Source organism: Ctenocephalides felis, unplaced genomic scaffold, assembly GCF_003426905.1.
Source record: "Ctenocephalides felis isolate EL2017-DRISC unplaced genomic scaffold, ASM342690v1 CF-g0.4_SCAFFOLD_01353, whole genome shotgun sequence".
Lineage (NCBI taxonomy): Eukaryota > Metazoa > Arthropoda > Insecta > Siphonaptera > Pulicidae > Ctenocephalides > Ctenocephalides felis.
Window position 1 is genome coordinate 1 of NW_020537507.1, and position 17,800 is coordinate 17,800.

Sequence of the window (17,800 nt, forward strand, 5' to 3'; positions counted from 1 at the left end):
AGTGCAGAAAATAGAAATCTAGTTTTTGAGTGAACGGAGCATCCGATTTGAATGATCTAAAAAACATTCAATTAGTAATGATTGGGAGAAGGGGTTATTAGTTTTTCGCAAAGGCAGGCCCAGCCATTTCGGAGATACGGAGCTAAATATGTAAAAAATGTCAGTTTTTGAGAGAACTAAGCGTCCGATTTGAATGATTCAAAAAACTTTCTGCTTGTCTTAACAAAATAATTGATTTTGGAAAAAAAAAATTTGTTGCATTTTTTTTTTTTTTTTAATTTTTTGTTTATCGAAAATAATTCAGATTTTATTTTTAATTCTGACTATAATTCTAATATACTTTAAACAAATAATTTCAACTTTGCAATTCAGTTTATATAATTCTTATAAATATTAGACAATGTTACAATATTTATAATAATCTATTTGAAAACATTCAGTATTCCTCGAACATTTCGTTACGGTACGGGAAGTTCCAGCAATTTGCCTTAAAGCATGATGCCACCCACCACGCTAGTTAACATTTTGTATTGGATCTCCAAAACCGTTTCCAAAAATATAATCGCATCTTCATTCTATCAATACAAGTGGAACGTTTTATGTATTATTCAAATCAGACGCCCCGTTCTCTCAAAAACTTAATTGCCACTTTTGCACTTTTTGCTCCATATATTAAAAACGGCTGGACCCGCCTTTGCCAAAAACTAATCAGCTTGTCTCCCCGTCAATACGAATCAGATGTTTTTTGAATCGTCGATAAAAATTGTATACAATCATACACACATACATATTAGTGCATACACACAACCGATATAACCATTTTTTCTAAGGTAGGCCAAAATAACAGAAACCTTTTGAAATCTAAAGATATGCAAAGTCAAAAATGTTCATTTTCGATTTCTTTGTATAATTATTCTTTAAAAAGAAAATCACGTTTCTTATTTGTAATATTCTAATGGTAATTTTGTATTTATAATACTGCGAATAACCAGTCTAGCATTTTCGGCGATCCAATAAAATTTTTTTTAAAAAAGCCATTTGGCGGTCAAAAATGTTCATTAGACAAATATCAAATTATCAGTTATTTTATAAAGATTTTAACAATAGATACATATTTGGTTTACCTTGTTATGGGTTCCGTACCAAAATTTATAATGTTTAATCGTTAGACTATTCACCATTAGTTGTAAAAAGCTTTATAATTCATTTGATTTGATTTATATTAATATTTTTTTCTTTTTTTGTAAAATTCTATAATTTAGTGTTTCAATTTTCTAAATCAATGTTTTTTCTTTCACTTCATAAACAAATTGCAAATCGATCTCGTTCACTGATTATTCCATACTCCTGATCTATTACAAACTATGTATATTAAAAATGTAGGGAATAAGTATGCTTAATAATTATTAATAGAATATGTAAGAAATCTTAAGAATGAATATGTAAATCATTTAACAGTACATGAAATTTTAAAAAATTAAATATATTATTGAGACTAATATTCCATTAAATTAGAAAATCAAATAAGCTATCTATATAGCATTTTTTTATTAAGATTCGTGCAGAGTTTAATGACCCCCAAAAACTTTATTTTTAGTTTGCAGTTGATCTTGTAAAATTTATTACAGGATATTCTTTGAGAACTACGACATTCACAGTAAACTGGAATAAATTCGAATATATCTGTGAATTAATGATTTTGGTATAAAATTAAATTAAAAATTTTGATTAAAAATGAACGGCGAATAATTGCTTTAAATATTTTTTTATTAACAATAAATACATAATGACTAGCATACAACTTATACATACAATTATCAAATTCATATTTGCAACATTAATGTAACTAAGTGTAATATATGAATATTAATATTATTTAATATTAAACTTGATCGTTGCTTAATTTGGTATTGGATATATTGATGAATTAAACAATGATCAAGCATTTTTATAATTGAATATTGGATATCTGCCAATATTTTAAATTTCATTTTATAGCTAAACAAATCTGTTGAATCATTAAATCATGATCAAAAATAACTGCTCGTAAACACATCTAAAAATGTAATGACCTCACTGTACAAACAAAGATCTCATTCTAGAAAATAATTGTATACATTTAATTCATAAATCGACCTATTGACAAATATAATTCAAGAATTTCAACCTGTCAAATGCATATAGTAAATATTTAAACTATCAAAATAATTGATAAATTCATTAGTTGCATAGTATAGATGATTTAAACCTACATTTAGTTGGTTAGATTTACAAATTTTTTACCTCATTTAACTCGAAGAAAATTGAAGATAGGTTCGATAAAAAGTATCAAAATTTAAAATAACGTATCTGAGCAAGTATTTATGCATTTATCTCTCTTTAGTATACTAAAGGGATAAGTACAAAAAAATTAAAAAGATAAAATATTCAAAATGTGATAAAATGCAGGATTAGGTAATTTTTATGTTTAAAAAAACAATGATAAATTTTCCATAAAATTTACAGGAGACAGCTTTAATAATAAAAAAAGCAAATATATTAAAAAATTTAAAACAAAATGAATCCCATCCCATCTTACTGTTATTGCACTGTGATTTCTTTCTACTAATGCTGGAGTAAACAATTTTTTTTGATGAAAGAAGTTTATAATAAAAAAAATCCTTAAAACAGTTCACTAATATATTTTTTTGAATAAATATTTTAGTATATTTATAAATATTTATTTTACAAATATTACAAAAATATTGTCAACATTTCATATGCTTTGAACTTTTAAGCCTTAAAACAAAAACAATTAAACATTGTCAAAAAAAGTACTTATATTATAAATATATATAAAAATATTTTCATAACCTAATTAAGTTTTTATATTGTTATTTGCATTAAAAAATTTAATCTCCAAATAATTTTTTTCCCAACTCCATCAATCTGTGATTTCTACATACTTTCAAAGCATCCGCTTTCTTAAGTACATCAATAACATTTTTGTTTGCATCCACTAAATGGCATAAGAAATCTTCATATGCAGATTTGACATCAGCCTGTAACGATCCAATACGAACTTTCTTAAGTGTTGTTACAATTCCCTCTGCCCAACCACTTTCAACAGCAAAATCTGATATCCATGGGACCAAAGGTAAAACAGAAGACATTGTTTGCATTCCTAAAAACCACAATTCCATTAATTCCATCCAGTATTCTTTATAGGCTAAAGAAACAACTAAGGCAAATGGGTCATTGCTTTCATCCAAATTGTAAGCATCCCACAAAATCTAATAGATGATTGGATAAAACTGCATATGGAAAAATCATTTTTCTTCAATTTTTTATGTTGTGCTTTTAAAAGCAGTAATCCAAGAACAGCCAAGTGACCTTGAAGAACTAAATTTTCAGGAGTACCACGCAATTCAGGAAGACTACTGAAGATGAACTTGAGTAATGTGCCAAAGAGAGCGCTTTCTTCAACTGTTTTTGCTTCCAATACTGTTATATTCATAAAAATATTGCATAGGCTCACCAGTGCTGCTCTCGAATCTTTCATATCAGCAAGTAATTGAGGATCCAAAGGCGCTTCAGGTTGCGATAAAGCTTTCAACCTATCAGCTTTTGGTATAGGTGGCTTCTTATAATGCGCAATTGACCAATGGTACACCATACATTCATAAAGAACTTCATCTTGTTTATTTGCTAGCAATATATCCCTTGCCCGATCTTCTACTGCCAGGTGACACAAAGCTGGTAATAACATTCGGAGAACATCTGCATCAGATTCAGTTTGATTTTTATCCTGACTAAGCCTGTGCGTTCTTGCAGCATAAAATGTGTCATTAGCTAATTGAAGCATATATGGTAACAAAGCGTACACAGCCGTTCTCATGGCCGAAGTTTCTGTGGCTAGCCAAACAGCTAAAACACGCACCATGGCACAAACAAAGGATTTTTCTTTTGGAGGTAACTTATCTTTGTTCTTATCATTTGATACTTTAGTTAAAACTGATATTACAGCTGAAAAGGCACCTTTCAATGCTGTGTATATTGTTTGCTTTTCCTTTTGTTCCAAATCTAAAGTATCATTGGCCATATAAGCTACAGAAAGTTCTAAGATTATAAAACATGCTGAAATTAAATCACCATTTGCCAAAGCTTGCTTTAAACTTTTGTCATCCATCTGCATACGAACTTCAATTGCACTGAGTTGTAGGAGAAGCAGAAAGAATTGCTTGGGATTTTCTTCATTTCTCAATGTCCATTCCACACCTAAAACATCAATTACAGCAGATGCAAGTTTCAATGCTGGGTCTCGTTGGTTTTTACCAATGCGGCTGCCCAATATATCACTTAAACCTTTAAACAAGCTGCCAGGCCAAACTTCAGTGTCAGCCGTTCGACCAACAATGCTACGTCTACAATTAAATAATAGAGCTCCAAGTATCGAACACAAAGTAAATTTTCTCTCTGTGTGATCAGTTTCAAAATCCAAGCAAATACGATTTAATAAAGCATGAAAATTTTTAGGATCTAAATCCCAAGCTGAAGGGCCAAATTTACTGACCAATGTAACTATTAAATTCAGGGCTTCATCAGTCTGAAAACTTTGTTGAGCATATATTTGAGACATCTTACCAATAGCGCCTCCTTCAAGCAATGCTTTCTGCCCAGGTTCATATGAAGCTATGCTCTGAAGACAACTATAAGCTTCGCTAACAACAATCAGATTATCATCGTAATCATCATCATCAGCTGTTTGAACTATATCCAAGAAAACTGGAATGTTTTCCAACATTTCTTTATGTGTAGCGAGTTCTTCATCTTGACAAAAACATGTAAGTATTGATAAAGCAACACTCTTATATACAAGTGGGGGACAATCTTCGGGAACATCGGCACTTAGTAATAACTTCTTCAAAAACTTGAATCCAATGGCTTCGAAGAGAGCCTTCTTAGCAACTGTTGTACAATCTTTACCCTTCACTAACTTTGTCACCATAAATAACGCGGCAAATTTTTCCGTGTCGGTTTTTGCACTTTGTAAAATAAGGATACATTTTTTAACAGGTTCAGATATTGAATCAGCCATGGTTAATGAACACTTAAAACATTAATCCAGCCAGCGTAGCGGTATGTAACTAAATGCGTTTAAGAGATGAAAGTTAGGTTATTTATAACTTACGATAGAGAGCGATCCGGCCTATATTGGGAAATGTACGCGTCACTAAAACTTCGACTTTCCAGCATAAACTATATTACATCTGTGCACAAACACTACGAAATATCAATGTTTTCATGTTTATTTTAAAACTTGGCACCAAAATAGAACGTGTTGAAGCCATTTTAAGAGAACTGTCAAAACACCCTGCGACATCTTTGAGCAATCGCTAAACTCGAAGCGGCATCTAGCAATATTTTTGGAAACAATGAAATAATGAAGAAAAACCAAAAACGCGATTACAAAATGTAGATTGTTACTACATATATGAACAAAGTTTTCTTATTCACGTATTTTTTATGTTTTGCTAAAAGATTTTATTAAAACACATTACCGCCATTTTGTACAACTGTCAAACGCACAGCGCCATCAAACGGTTCATTTGGAAAAACGCGGTTTCAACCAACAACGAGGCAAAAATGACATGAGCACTGCTGCGACAAACTTATAAAATAATTTACAAAAATAATCATGCAAAATTGTTATTTTTACGTACCTTCATACAAGCCAATGTATCCGCTTTTCTTGTCGGTATCAACGTGTTATCTAAGTCGAAGAACAATGCTGATATCGCATTTTGTTTCTGAGCACGCGAAGCTGCCATCTTTATGTGTCAGGGCACTATTGTCAAATGATAATGGACTCAGCCGCAATGGTTATGGAAGCTAGCAACTTTTCCGGCAACGGAATCGACCAAGATCAATACTTAATTCTAACCAAACAATAAAATTATCTAGTTTCTTGCGAGAATGCGCGAACTTTGTGCGCAAACTATTATCTTATTTGATTTTCTATATTTATAGAAATTGATAATTTTAAGAACTATTGAAATGCGACATCGCAGAATTATTTCACATACAACGGTGAACAACGCATGCGACAGACCCGGGACAATTGTCTATATATAACGGTGAGGTTTGTTTTTTCTGTGCAATTTCAACAAACTAATAAATTTATTTATCGGAATTTATTATAATTTTGTCAAAAACATCTCTTGTGGAAGGTTTGATTTCGAATTATCTCTTAATTCTTCATAAAAGCTTTAAATTCCAAACAAACTATAATATTAATGATTAAGGATGGCATGCCATTTGAATAAATGTTAGCAATGAAGTAAATTATTACACACAAAACAGGTTAAAAACTTAGCATGTTAAATATTTTAAAATTGATCACACACTATAAAATAATATTATAGTATTATTTTCAACAAACTATAATAATAAACTATGATTTATTTAAAAGTTATAGCGAGTAATGTTTATTCTGAGTACTCAAAATTGGTCTTTTTCATTGGTTCCAAAATATACATAAAAAACAAAATATTGTTGCACTAATAAGTTATCATTTTTTTATTTTAATATTAAAAAAATGAAAAAAAAATACGTTTACATATATATTTAAATATTTTTTAACGTGTAAGATAAATTGAAATGTATACATATGCAAATTTTATTCGATTACATTTCACTTACATAAATATAAAACGCAGAAGTTAAAACTAATTAATATTGTGACGTATTTTCTAATCAATAACAAAATATTGTCGATGCTTGATATGTAAAATAATAAATATTAGCAATCGAACTCTATAACAATAGGATAAACAAAAAATAATATTTGCGTCGTTATGGACGGTTAAAAAACTATCATAAATAATATAATTTTGTTAGTATAAATAAAAGAATAATATCAATACTTATATAATATACGAAAAGTGATTACATTTTTAGGTTATGACCAACTAGGGAAAGTGAAGAATGCAGAGTGCAAGTCTATAAAAATTATATAATGTATTAGAAAAGATAGAAACATATAGAAACAATTCAAAAATTTAAATTTTACATAGCAATTAGAGTCAGTCTTGACGATGAAAAAATAATATAGTTATGATATTTATATTTTTGTAAACGATCAGATTTTTTAATAAGTTTTGTTCATTTTTAAGAAATATATTATTAAATTATTATACTTCTACACTTGCATCAAATATTTGAAGTGAGAATTAAAAATAAGTTATCACCAGTTAAGACCATGGTTTCCAACCTGTGGGGACCAACCCCTCATGGGGGGTTAATTTAACAAAAATGATAAATAGATATAAGAAATGAATGAATAAATAATAATTGTTTGTGTATATTTTTACATAATATTGTGCATTTATATATAGCCTGATAAATATATTTATAAATTTATTATTATAATAATTTATAAATTATAATATCAACTGAGTATTTATAAAATCACGTTGCTAGAAAATTTAAGAGTGTCGCAACTATAGATAAATAAGTATAAATCTTTAGCATAAATAAGATCGCAACATCTTTCTTTAAATAAGGGGGAGGGGGTATGAAAAGGTTGGAAACGACTGGCTTGTGATATTGAACTTAAAGGGACTAACAACTGCTTTCAATACTTTTTATTAGTATTGATAATATTTGGTTTATTAGCACTTTTAATTAACTTTCCGTAGGGTAAGTTATAGCAATGGGCCGAAAATCGAAAATGAAAATTTTTGCATTTCTTCGCGTTTCAGAGGTTTCTTTGGCATACCTCAGAAAAAATGGATGTGTTCACGTTTTCGGGCGTACTGATCAACCGATTTGGATGATTAAAAAAACATTCGATTCTTATTGATAAGGAGATATGTTGATTAGTTTTTCGCAAAGGCAGGTTTAGCCGTTATGGAGATACGGAGCAAAAAGTGAAATCGAGTTTATGAGAGAACGGAATCATCTAAAAACATTCAATTTGTAATGATTTGGAGAAGTGGTGATTAGTTTTTGGAAAAGGCAGGTCCAGCCATTTCGAAAATACAAGAGCTAAATGTACAAAAAGTGGCAGTTTTTGAGAAAACTAAGCATCCGATTTCAACAATTCAAAAAACTTTCTGCTTGTGTTGATGAAATAATTACTTTTGAAAAAAAATCAATTTTTTTTTTGAATATTGAAATTAATTGAGATTTCAATTTTAATTCTGTTTAAAGTTCTAAAGCTCACTTATATATTTTAAGTGAACAATTTTAATTTTGTAATTTAGTTTATATTATTCTTATAAATATTAGACAACGTTAGAGTATAATCTATTCGAAAGCATTTAATATTCCTCGACCATTTTGTTACGGTACGGAAAGTTCCAGCAATTTGCCTTAAAGCACGATGCTATACACCACTAGTTATTATTTAAATAGTTCAAATAAATATCATAGAAGAAACATTGGCAACGAATATCGAAGTACTATATAAGTGGAGCAAACTTTTCCATTACTTTTATAATTTATTAACACGTAACAAATTGCGTCATATAAAATATTTACTAACGTATGCTACTTGGATATTATGATTTAGTTATCGAAAAATCGCCAATTCAAATTTGTAAAGCATACAAAAGTCAATTCAATAAGTCATATAATTTTATTAACAAATATACAATTCATAATACATGCGTTTAACAAGGTTATATAAAAACATTGGAATATATCATTTTTATAAAACAACTACAATCATGAAATGTAATAGAATCACGTATATAAAAATGTTAAAATGCATATTGTTCGAAATATTGTTCATAAAATAATAATTAAAATATTTTTCAAATATTTTGGATATGCATTATATATTATTATGTATGCAATATAGTTTTTTTTTAATAATCAGTCGTTGTGCGTACATAAACCTTACCTGAAGGCATAGAAACAGTGTCAACACCTTTGGGGAACAATTTGGCTGCTTCCTCATTCTGAACGGATGGCAGGATCATTACTTTTTCACCGGGCTGGGAATAAAAAATTGATAGATTTGATTATTAAATTCATAATACAATATATTATAGGTGTATTTAACTATATTTGAATTGATATTAATTGATAAGCTGTTGTGATGGACTTTTTTTAACTACGTGGCTTTGTTAGAAGGCAACCCAACAGTGAACCTTTCTATTCATGTATTTTATTATTGGAATTTCTGTAATAGGTAAGATTTTTAATTTGATGAATGGTGGCCAAGAAAATGACTACAGACTGCTTGGTATCAGCTTGTCCGAGGTTGGTATTGAATCCCATTTAAAAGAACAAAGCTCTAACCACTAGACACGGAGAAGCCCATTCATAAAACACTATTTATAATTTTATTAAATTAATAACTTTGCAATATATACATCTAAATATAAACCACTTGTATGACAAATAAAGAGATAGAGATATTTTATATATGATTATATGTAACAAGTGGATTTTTTTTTGAATAAACGACTAAGAAACTAAATTAGAGAAGATTTCTGCCATTACTCTATATTCTATATCTATATATATTTATGGCCACGGATATTTCCTCTTTGCTGAATTTTTAAATTCAAGTTGGAAATTCAGTTCAGAGTTGTAATTCAGATTTTTGCATAAGAAAAAATATCAAACGTTTAATTTATATTATTTTTTTCACAAATAAAATGAATAAAGGAGTTATTACATATCAATTATCATATTTGCTCTATTGCGTTTATATAAAAACCTGTTTAAGTATTAAATTTATAGATTTTTTTAACAAGATACAAATTTTACTTTTGTTGAAAATTATTTTAGATTAAATGATAAATGTTCTTATCACAACTGAAACAAGATATTCGATATTGATTATAATATCTATATATTACTATCTAGAATCAAGACGAAACAAACGATTGAAATTAAATTGAAAAAAAAAAGATAACCCTTATCTGCAAACTGTGATTTTAAATCCGGTTATAAATGATATTATTATGAACTCAATTAGTTGAATTGTTAAATACTAAGGTCTAATAAGACAAGAGATTGATATATTTATCAATCCACCCTAAATTAATTTTAGCTGCATAATAAAGTGCAAATGAACAGCTGGTGCATAACTGGACAAATGAATTCTGCACAGTAAGTTCTTATATGGACAGCAAGGAATTTTTTTTTATCGTATATCAACTTTTAACATGGAAATAGTAAAAATGGTGTTCAAGTGAGACAATAGCCAATGGAATATTTGTATTCAGAAACGTGATTTAGAGGAAGATGCACAATGTTAAAGAATGTAAATTTATATGAAGCAACTGTTTGCTAATGAAACAAATAGGGATTCACGCAATTTTTCACCTCAAATTGGTAGATTTTTTTAGATAAAAAATTATTATGTATTATTATTAGTTGTATATTATTATTATAGAAAGTTATTAGAATAAAATACTTACAACCCAGTTGGCAGGCGTGGCGACTACTTTCAGACGATCAGTCAATTGCATAGAGTCGATCACACGTAATACTTCGCTGAAATATCAAAAATAAGTCAATTATTGATACGTTTATTTATAAATAATAATTTTTTTTTTATTATTTTTTATATATTTATTTTTTTTATATTTTTTTAGGATTTTATATATCACCCATTTTTTTAAGTAAAACTTCTTTAGGCGCGACTAGGGTGTAAATGCGTACAAATGCAACGGAAATGCGTTACGCCCGAACTGGACGCCATTCGCTCTCGATGAAATCATTTCAATACGGGTCGATTGTGATTAGTCGCCGTGTATGTGAATAGAGATCTGTTATTGTATGCGTACCAGCAACAACGTTGTATGCGTACCGATATCAACAAGGAAATCGGCATAAATAAATAAACATTTTAAAGTTACATGGTAGTACAAATCTTGATTTAATGAAAAATGCCTGAATCAGAAGAATATTTTACCCTGTTCTTTGAAAATACTAAATCAAATTAAACATTTGTGTTAAGTACTAAACGTAAGTTTATTTATTAGATTTCTATATTATTCGTAGTTTCTATAAATCTTTGAAGTTATTAAAATAGAAAATATATTTAGACAAGACAGATATTACAGCTGTTTGATCGCCGGCGATAAAGTAAAAAAATACAAGCAGTCAATAAATGTATGTTAATTTCAATTACATGATGAGTTGCGAAAGCAATATTTGTTTAGGCGTTGTTTAACATAATCCACTGTGTGAACGAATATTATAGAATTTATTAATCAGCAATTCTCTAATGAGATCATGTCATATATGAAGAATGACTTTAATTACATTATTGTTTTTAAATATTATACATATTTTTAATGCTATTATAAATATATAATTATTAATTTATCATTATATAAATGTGTATAATAGTTTACACTAATAAATGTGTGCATCATGAGTGTTACCATATTACTAATAAACATTATTCAAAATTGTTATATGATGTATTTATTTTTACTTAACTTAAAATTGCTACTTTTGTACAGTACCAAATAAGTTTTGCTTCAATCGCATGTGAACCTTACGCGCTTTCTTTTTTTTTAATTACATTAGTGAATAATAACATAAATATAAATAAAATAGAGTACAATATAAAGGATAGTATTTTAATTAAAATAATAATTCACGGAAATAATAAACAGAAAAGCAAATAGATATTTTAAAATAATTTAAGGTTCTCAAATTTATAGTGTTGCTGGTATGTAAGTATTCTGCTCTGAACATAGATTTTGTTACAAATAAATCATATTTTGTTAAAAATACTTCGGGATTTTAAAAACCGAACCTATATGGTTATTGATGTTGTCATGGTTAGCAAGCGTACTTTTAAATTGTTTGTTTCTTTTCTAAATTTTGAAACGTCTGTCCATTATACTTATTAATCTATGCGTCTGTCAATGTATGAAGAAACACAATCCAAACAGTTGATTTTGTAACTTTTTTTTTTTATTTATTTTTCATAGCAAGCTATACAAAGTACATTCAGCTACATTTTGTAACTAAATCTTTTTTTGGTTTCTCGAAAGTTTCATAAAGTTTAGTTTCGTAGTATTAATTTTTACACTGAGGAAAAGGCAAATCGCATAATTAATAATCATCCTACTACCAAAGTTTACCAAATGTATGTAAATGTGTGTATTAAATTAAAATTTTATTAATACGTACTCGACATTACGTCCTGTGCTGAATGGGTAAACCATGGCCAATCTCAATTTGTGGTTCGGATCGATCACGTACAAAGACCTGACGGTCATGGCATGAGCGGGGTCGTCCTTGTGCTCTTCGTCGATCATGTCCAAGGCAACCGCCAACTCGCGTTTCGGATCGGAAATGATTGGGTATGGGAATTTTCCGGGGATGTCCTGGCAGTAAGACTTGATGTCCTGGAAAAAGTTCATTTTAATTAGTAAAGAATAGATTATATTATTTTCTTAGACTTGTAAGAACGGAATCGATATTATGATATTATGAATTTTTAACTTCCCGTAGGGTAAGTTATAGTAATCGCAAAAAAAATTGAAAATGAAAATTTTTATATACCTTTACGTTTCAAAGGTTTCTGAACATTTTCTCATACCCTAGAAAAAATTGATGTATGTGTGTGTATGTGTATGTGTGCGGATACAAATCTGAATACACGATTAGAATAATTCAAAAAACATTCGATTCGTATTGATAAGGAGATGTGCTGATTAGTTTTTGGCGAAAGCAGGTTTAACCGTTCCGGAGTTACGGGACAAAAAGTGCCAAAAACGATTTTCAAAAAAACATTTTACTTGTATTGAGAAGATGAAGGACTGAATAAATTTTTGGTAAGGCAGGTCTAGCGGTTTCGGAGATCTAGTAAAAAAAAGTAAAAAAAAGCCATTTGGCAGTCAAAAATAATTATAAAATAGAATATTTTATTATTAAAAGCATATTCATTATGAACATGTCCTTTTAGTATTATTTTCACCCATATCAATTAAATTCATAAAGATAAGCTCTTGAATGTTTTCAATTAAAATAATTGCACTTATTTAAAGATGGTCATCGTGACGCTACACAATTATATTGAATTAAAATAGATAGTCGTTGATATTTTATGTCTATTTTTAGAGATATTGAATGTGTACATCCGCAACTGACACTGTTTTTTATTATTTGCATAATTATCAGAGTAATTCATAAGCGTCATAAGATGTGTTCACACTATATTTGAATAACCGATAAGGCCCCAAAAGTGAACTGAAAATTATTAGATTATTGTACATTTTGGAACAAAATAGGTATTCTTTATTATAGAAGATATGGAATGAAATGAATGTATTTACTTTTTTAATAACGGATTTAGACTACATTATTCATAGCAACTAATATAAAATAGTTATTAAACTAGTTGGTATTGGTATTTTGCCATGAGGCAAGTTACATGAACTTCCCGATATTTGTAAATAATCGACGTAATCAACAAAATATGAATTAATTCATGAGTGATTAAAAGTATTATGAGTGGATTTATTACACACCATTGAAAGCGAACAAACACGTTAACTCTGAGTATTATCTAAAAGCAACTTTTCAAAAATCAATAATTTTTATTATTGAACCAGTATCCGTAGCACTTTAATGATTTAGTATGTTCATTAAAACCAAGTACTCTTATGTTATACCAAATAAATCGTATAATTTTAATTTTTACAAACGCCAAAAAAACTACTCATTTTCTCAAACTTTGATGAATTTTTTAAATTAAACTACTTGTCGTAAGGTCGTAATATTTCAGTAAGTTCTATAAGACCATGATATATAGCCAAAAAAGTTCCATAAAAATCGACTTAATTTTTTTTCATCAGTTAATTACAAGAAAACGGCTCGGTAGATTTTCACCTAAAACTAATCAGTATCTGTCAGTATCATTCCCAATTAATATCTTTCGAACAGTTTTTAATTTTTTGGAATCGATTCGGTAGTATGAACTTAAATGTGGAAGAGAAGTTTAACACTTTTTTCCAGATTACAAAGAAACTAAGATAATCCTCATCGAAATACATCAAATCTCTGAAATCGGTTCAAGCGTTTTTGAGCAAACGTCGATGAAAGGTCTAATTTTGACAAACGCCAAAAAAACAATACTAATTTTTGCTAAGTTTGACGAATTTTTAAAATTAAACGACTTGTCGTAGGGCCGTAATATTTTAGTGTGATCTTTAAGACTATGGTATCTACCGACAAAAAAAATTCATAAAAATTGTCGAAAAAAATTTTTGACACTTTATTGCACGAAAACGACCCGGCCGATCTCTACCAAAAACTAATCAAGTCGATTCCCAACCAATATCTTTCGAACGGTTTTTAAATTTTCAAAATTGATTCAGAATTGCGGGCTAAACGTGGACGAAGAATTTTTCACTTTTCTGCTATTTATAAAGAAACGGTTTGGCTGATCTTCGGGCAAAATTGATAAACGCTAGTATTCATCGAGATACTCAAATGGCTTCTAAATTTTTGAAATCTATCCAGCCGTTTTTGAGAAAACGTCGATTTACGGCAAAAAATCTGTTTATACACACACACACACACAGACACTTTTTCCAAATTTGGTTTCATTCGATTCAGAATGGCTTGAAACGTCCAGGAAACATAAAATTAGCGAGTCGGATTTTTTGATGAAAACATAAACTTCTCCTTCGGGAAGTTAATAAGATTTATTATCATTTAAGGAAATCAGAAAAGGTTTGATAAAAGAAGCCGCTTTCAAATATTTGCAATGAGCCAAATGATAAGTTGAGAAGATAAAAAATAGTATACCAAATTTATTCAGAGAGTTGTTTAAAATATCATTTGAATAGTCTAAATAGCAGAGAGGGCAGAGAGGCAGTTATGATATCTAAATATACCAGCGTTGGTTTATACAAGTCTTATCATGAGTCAATTTTCCACATAGGTTTTCATAAAAATGAAACATGAATTAAATTATTAAGTTAAAACAATTCTCATTCATTAATAAATTTATCGTTCGTGAATGCCTTACATTGACCCAGTCCTTGTGGCTCTGCAAGTCGTCGACGCTCAGGGCGAGCAATTTGGTGTTGCGCTTGACGAAGTGTGGCTGGTGGACGGCCATGCGGCCTAACTCCGTTGTGCAGACGGGTGTGAAGTCAGCTGGATGGGAAAAAATCACGACCCAACTAGAAAAATTACAAAATGTTAGGCAAGATGTCGAAATTTATATACAATTTATAAAACAGTAACACTGTGCTTGTTATAGGAAATATTTTAGATATATTAGTCAAGTTGTAACTCTTTGGCAATTATTTAAGCAGATCAGACACAGATGCACAGTCAACGGACCAGGTTAGTCGGAAGGTATGCATGTTGCGCTTATTGTTAGTCAAACTGGTGATCGGGTCGAACACTTCGGTCATTCTCACATAGTATACAACAAATATAAAAAAACTAGCTGTAAGTGGAATTCTGTCTTAAGGCAATTAGGGCGTCGTGCCTTAAGGCATATTGCTGGAACTTCCCGTACCGCAATTCAAAATTCGAGTAATTAAAAATAATCAATAATAATAATCAATAAAAGTTGATCAATGATTTGAAACTTTTAATAGAATTTCGAACCATATTAAATCACTCTATCTTAAATCATTTATTTTGAAATATTTTGGAAATTCTGATTTTTTTTTTCAAAGCAATCGTACTGCTTTAACTGCATAAAGACGAAATATCAAAGCGCGTAAGCGCCGCTTCGCCGCCTAACGCGTAAACATTGGTACGGAACCCATAGGAATGTAAATAAAATTTATACTTATTGTTAAAATCTCTATAAAAAATCTGATAATTTGATGTGCATATGTCTAATGGTCATTTTCACCATCAAATGGCATTTTTTTTTACTTTTTTCATTAGATCTCCGAAAACGCTAGACCTGCCTTCATGAAAATTTGATCATTTCTTCATCTTGTCAATACAAGTAAAATGTTTTTTGAATTATTAAAATCTGACACTCCGTTCTCATAAAAACTGTGTTTCTATTTTTGGCACGTTTTGCCCCGTATCTTCGGAACGGTTAGACCTGCCTTCGCCAAAAACTAATCAGCCCGTCTCCTTATCAATACAAATCGAATGTTTTTTGAATTATTCAAATCGTTTGATCGGTGTTCCCGAAATCGTCGACGAAAATTTGTATCCGAACATACATACATACACGCGCACACACACACACAAATACATTCATTTTTTCTAAGGTATGCCAAAATGTTCAGAAGGTTTTGAAACATAAAGATATATAAAGATATATAAAAAAAAATTTCATTTTTTTGCGATTACCTACTATAACTTGCCCTACGGGAAGTTAAAAATCCAATCATTTACTGTGTTAATAATTATCCATGAAAATATATTATAAATTGAAAATAACACTTCTAAGGAACTAAGAATTACAATAACAAATTAGAATTCTTAACACTCTTACGCAAAGGTCATCAAGGGCTTATGGACGACACGCGGGTTAATTATTTTAATCTAAAATTTCTTTTATCAGACAGTTTCAGTCTGCAAAGACTACACCTTAATATAAGCAATTTCATTGTATTGATTTCTCATTCAAAACCGCATTTGTGCTAAATTAAATAAATATCTTAATTAATAAATTAATTAAATATCAAGCAAAAATTTTAAACGTTTATATTTAAAATCTGTTGTTCAACTTTGATCATTATTCGTTGATCTATAGACTTTGATACAATTTATAGTAATAAAAAATATTGAAAGTGAACTTTAAAAATGAGATTAAAGTGAATTTGAAATAAAAAAGTGAAATAGGATAAAAGAATAACATATTATATTCTATTGGTCTATGACTCTATATTGAAATTATAATATTTGACATTATGGATATATCAAATAGTCTTCTAAGATATATTTTCCAATAGACCAATGTATGAAAGTAAAAAGAAATACATATCATTGAACCATATTTCTTATTCATGGATGGAATAATTGTATGATTTTTTAATATGATTTTTAAACAGCAATCAGCAACCCAAACTGTTGTCTTTTCTCTAGGCTATGAATTTTATTACTACAAATTTCTGTAATAAAGCAAATATTTTATTGATGCAGCAATGCCGGATAAGGGGCATTTTCACTTGGAAACATACTGCTATCTATATTTATAATTGAAAACAAATGTCATGTTTTTCTGAGTGATATTTTATCTGAGTACCGTTTTTGCAACTTACAATTTAAATGGTTTGCTATAAATAACTCGGCTATTTATAATAATTTTCTATCATTTAAATGCGATATTTAATAAAGCACTACTGCAAGAATAAATACTATAAACTTCTTTTTGGAGAATTGAGAGCTAAAGAGCTAATAAAATAATATATGTACTATAAGGAATATAACGATAAGTATATGAAATCAAACAAAAAACGAATTATAGGAATACATGTAATAATCTTATATATAAAAATGGAGCTCTCGATAAAATAATCCGCTAAAACTCGAAAACGGCTAAACCGATTTGGCCATTCTTAGTCTTGAAAAATTCGTGCTAATCAGTAGGTTGTCGGAAAGGTGAAATACTATTTCAAATTCGCGTAGAAACTTTACATTTTGAATTTGAAAATTTTTGTAGAAACGTAATTTAAATAAAACAATGGTCGGTGCCTAATACGTCAAATGTCAAACGTTTTTGACTATGACTTATCTTTGAAAATCCATAATAAAAGTATTTTCTTTCGTTTGCAGTTTTTTAGCATTAGTTTAAAAATGTAATTATTTTGTAAAATACCTTTTAATTAAAATAAGACATTAAACCTGT

At 29.1% G+C, this 17,800-nt stretch overlaps 1 protein-coding gene and 1 pseudogene across 1 annotated transcript; both read right to left on the reverse strand.

The window, feature by feature from the left end:
- Window positions 1–2,891: 2,891 nt before the first annotated feature.
- Window positions 2,892–5,440, reverse strand: LOC113369451 (annotated as a pseudogene).
- A 3,397-nt stretch (window positions 5,441–8,837) lies between these two features.
- LOC113369452 (peroxiredoxin-6-like) lies at window positions 8,838–15,152 on the reverse strand. The gene is made up of 4 exons (XM_026610187.1): window positions 14,999–15,152; window positions 12,151–12,368; window positions 10,419–10,494; window positions 8,838–8,981 (listed from the first exon to the last, which is right to left on the reverse strand). The coding sequence occupies exons 1-4, from the start codon at window positions 15,089–15,091 to the stop codon at window positions 8,853–8,855; spliced, it is 516 nt and encodes a 171-aa protein (XP_026465972.1). The 5' UTR covers window positions 15,092–15,152; the 3' UTR covers window positions 8,838–8,852.
- Window positions 15,153–17,800: the final 2,648 nt, after the last annotated feature.

Coding starts and splice junctions, on each gene's coding strand:
- LOC113369452 (XM_026610187.1), bottom strand. CDS start 15,091: ATGGCCGTCCACCAGCCACACTTCGTCAAGCGCAACACCAAATTGCTC. Junction 12,369..14,998: donor GCCACAAGGACTGGGTCAAT/GTAAGGCATTCA, acceptor AACTTTTTCCAG/GACATCAAGTCTTACTGCCA. Junction 10,495..12,150: donor AGCACAGGACGTAATGTCGA/GTACGTATTAAT, acceptor TTGATATTTCAG/CGAAGTATTACGTGTGATCG.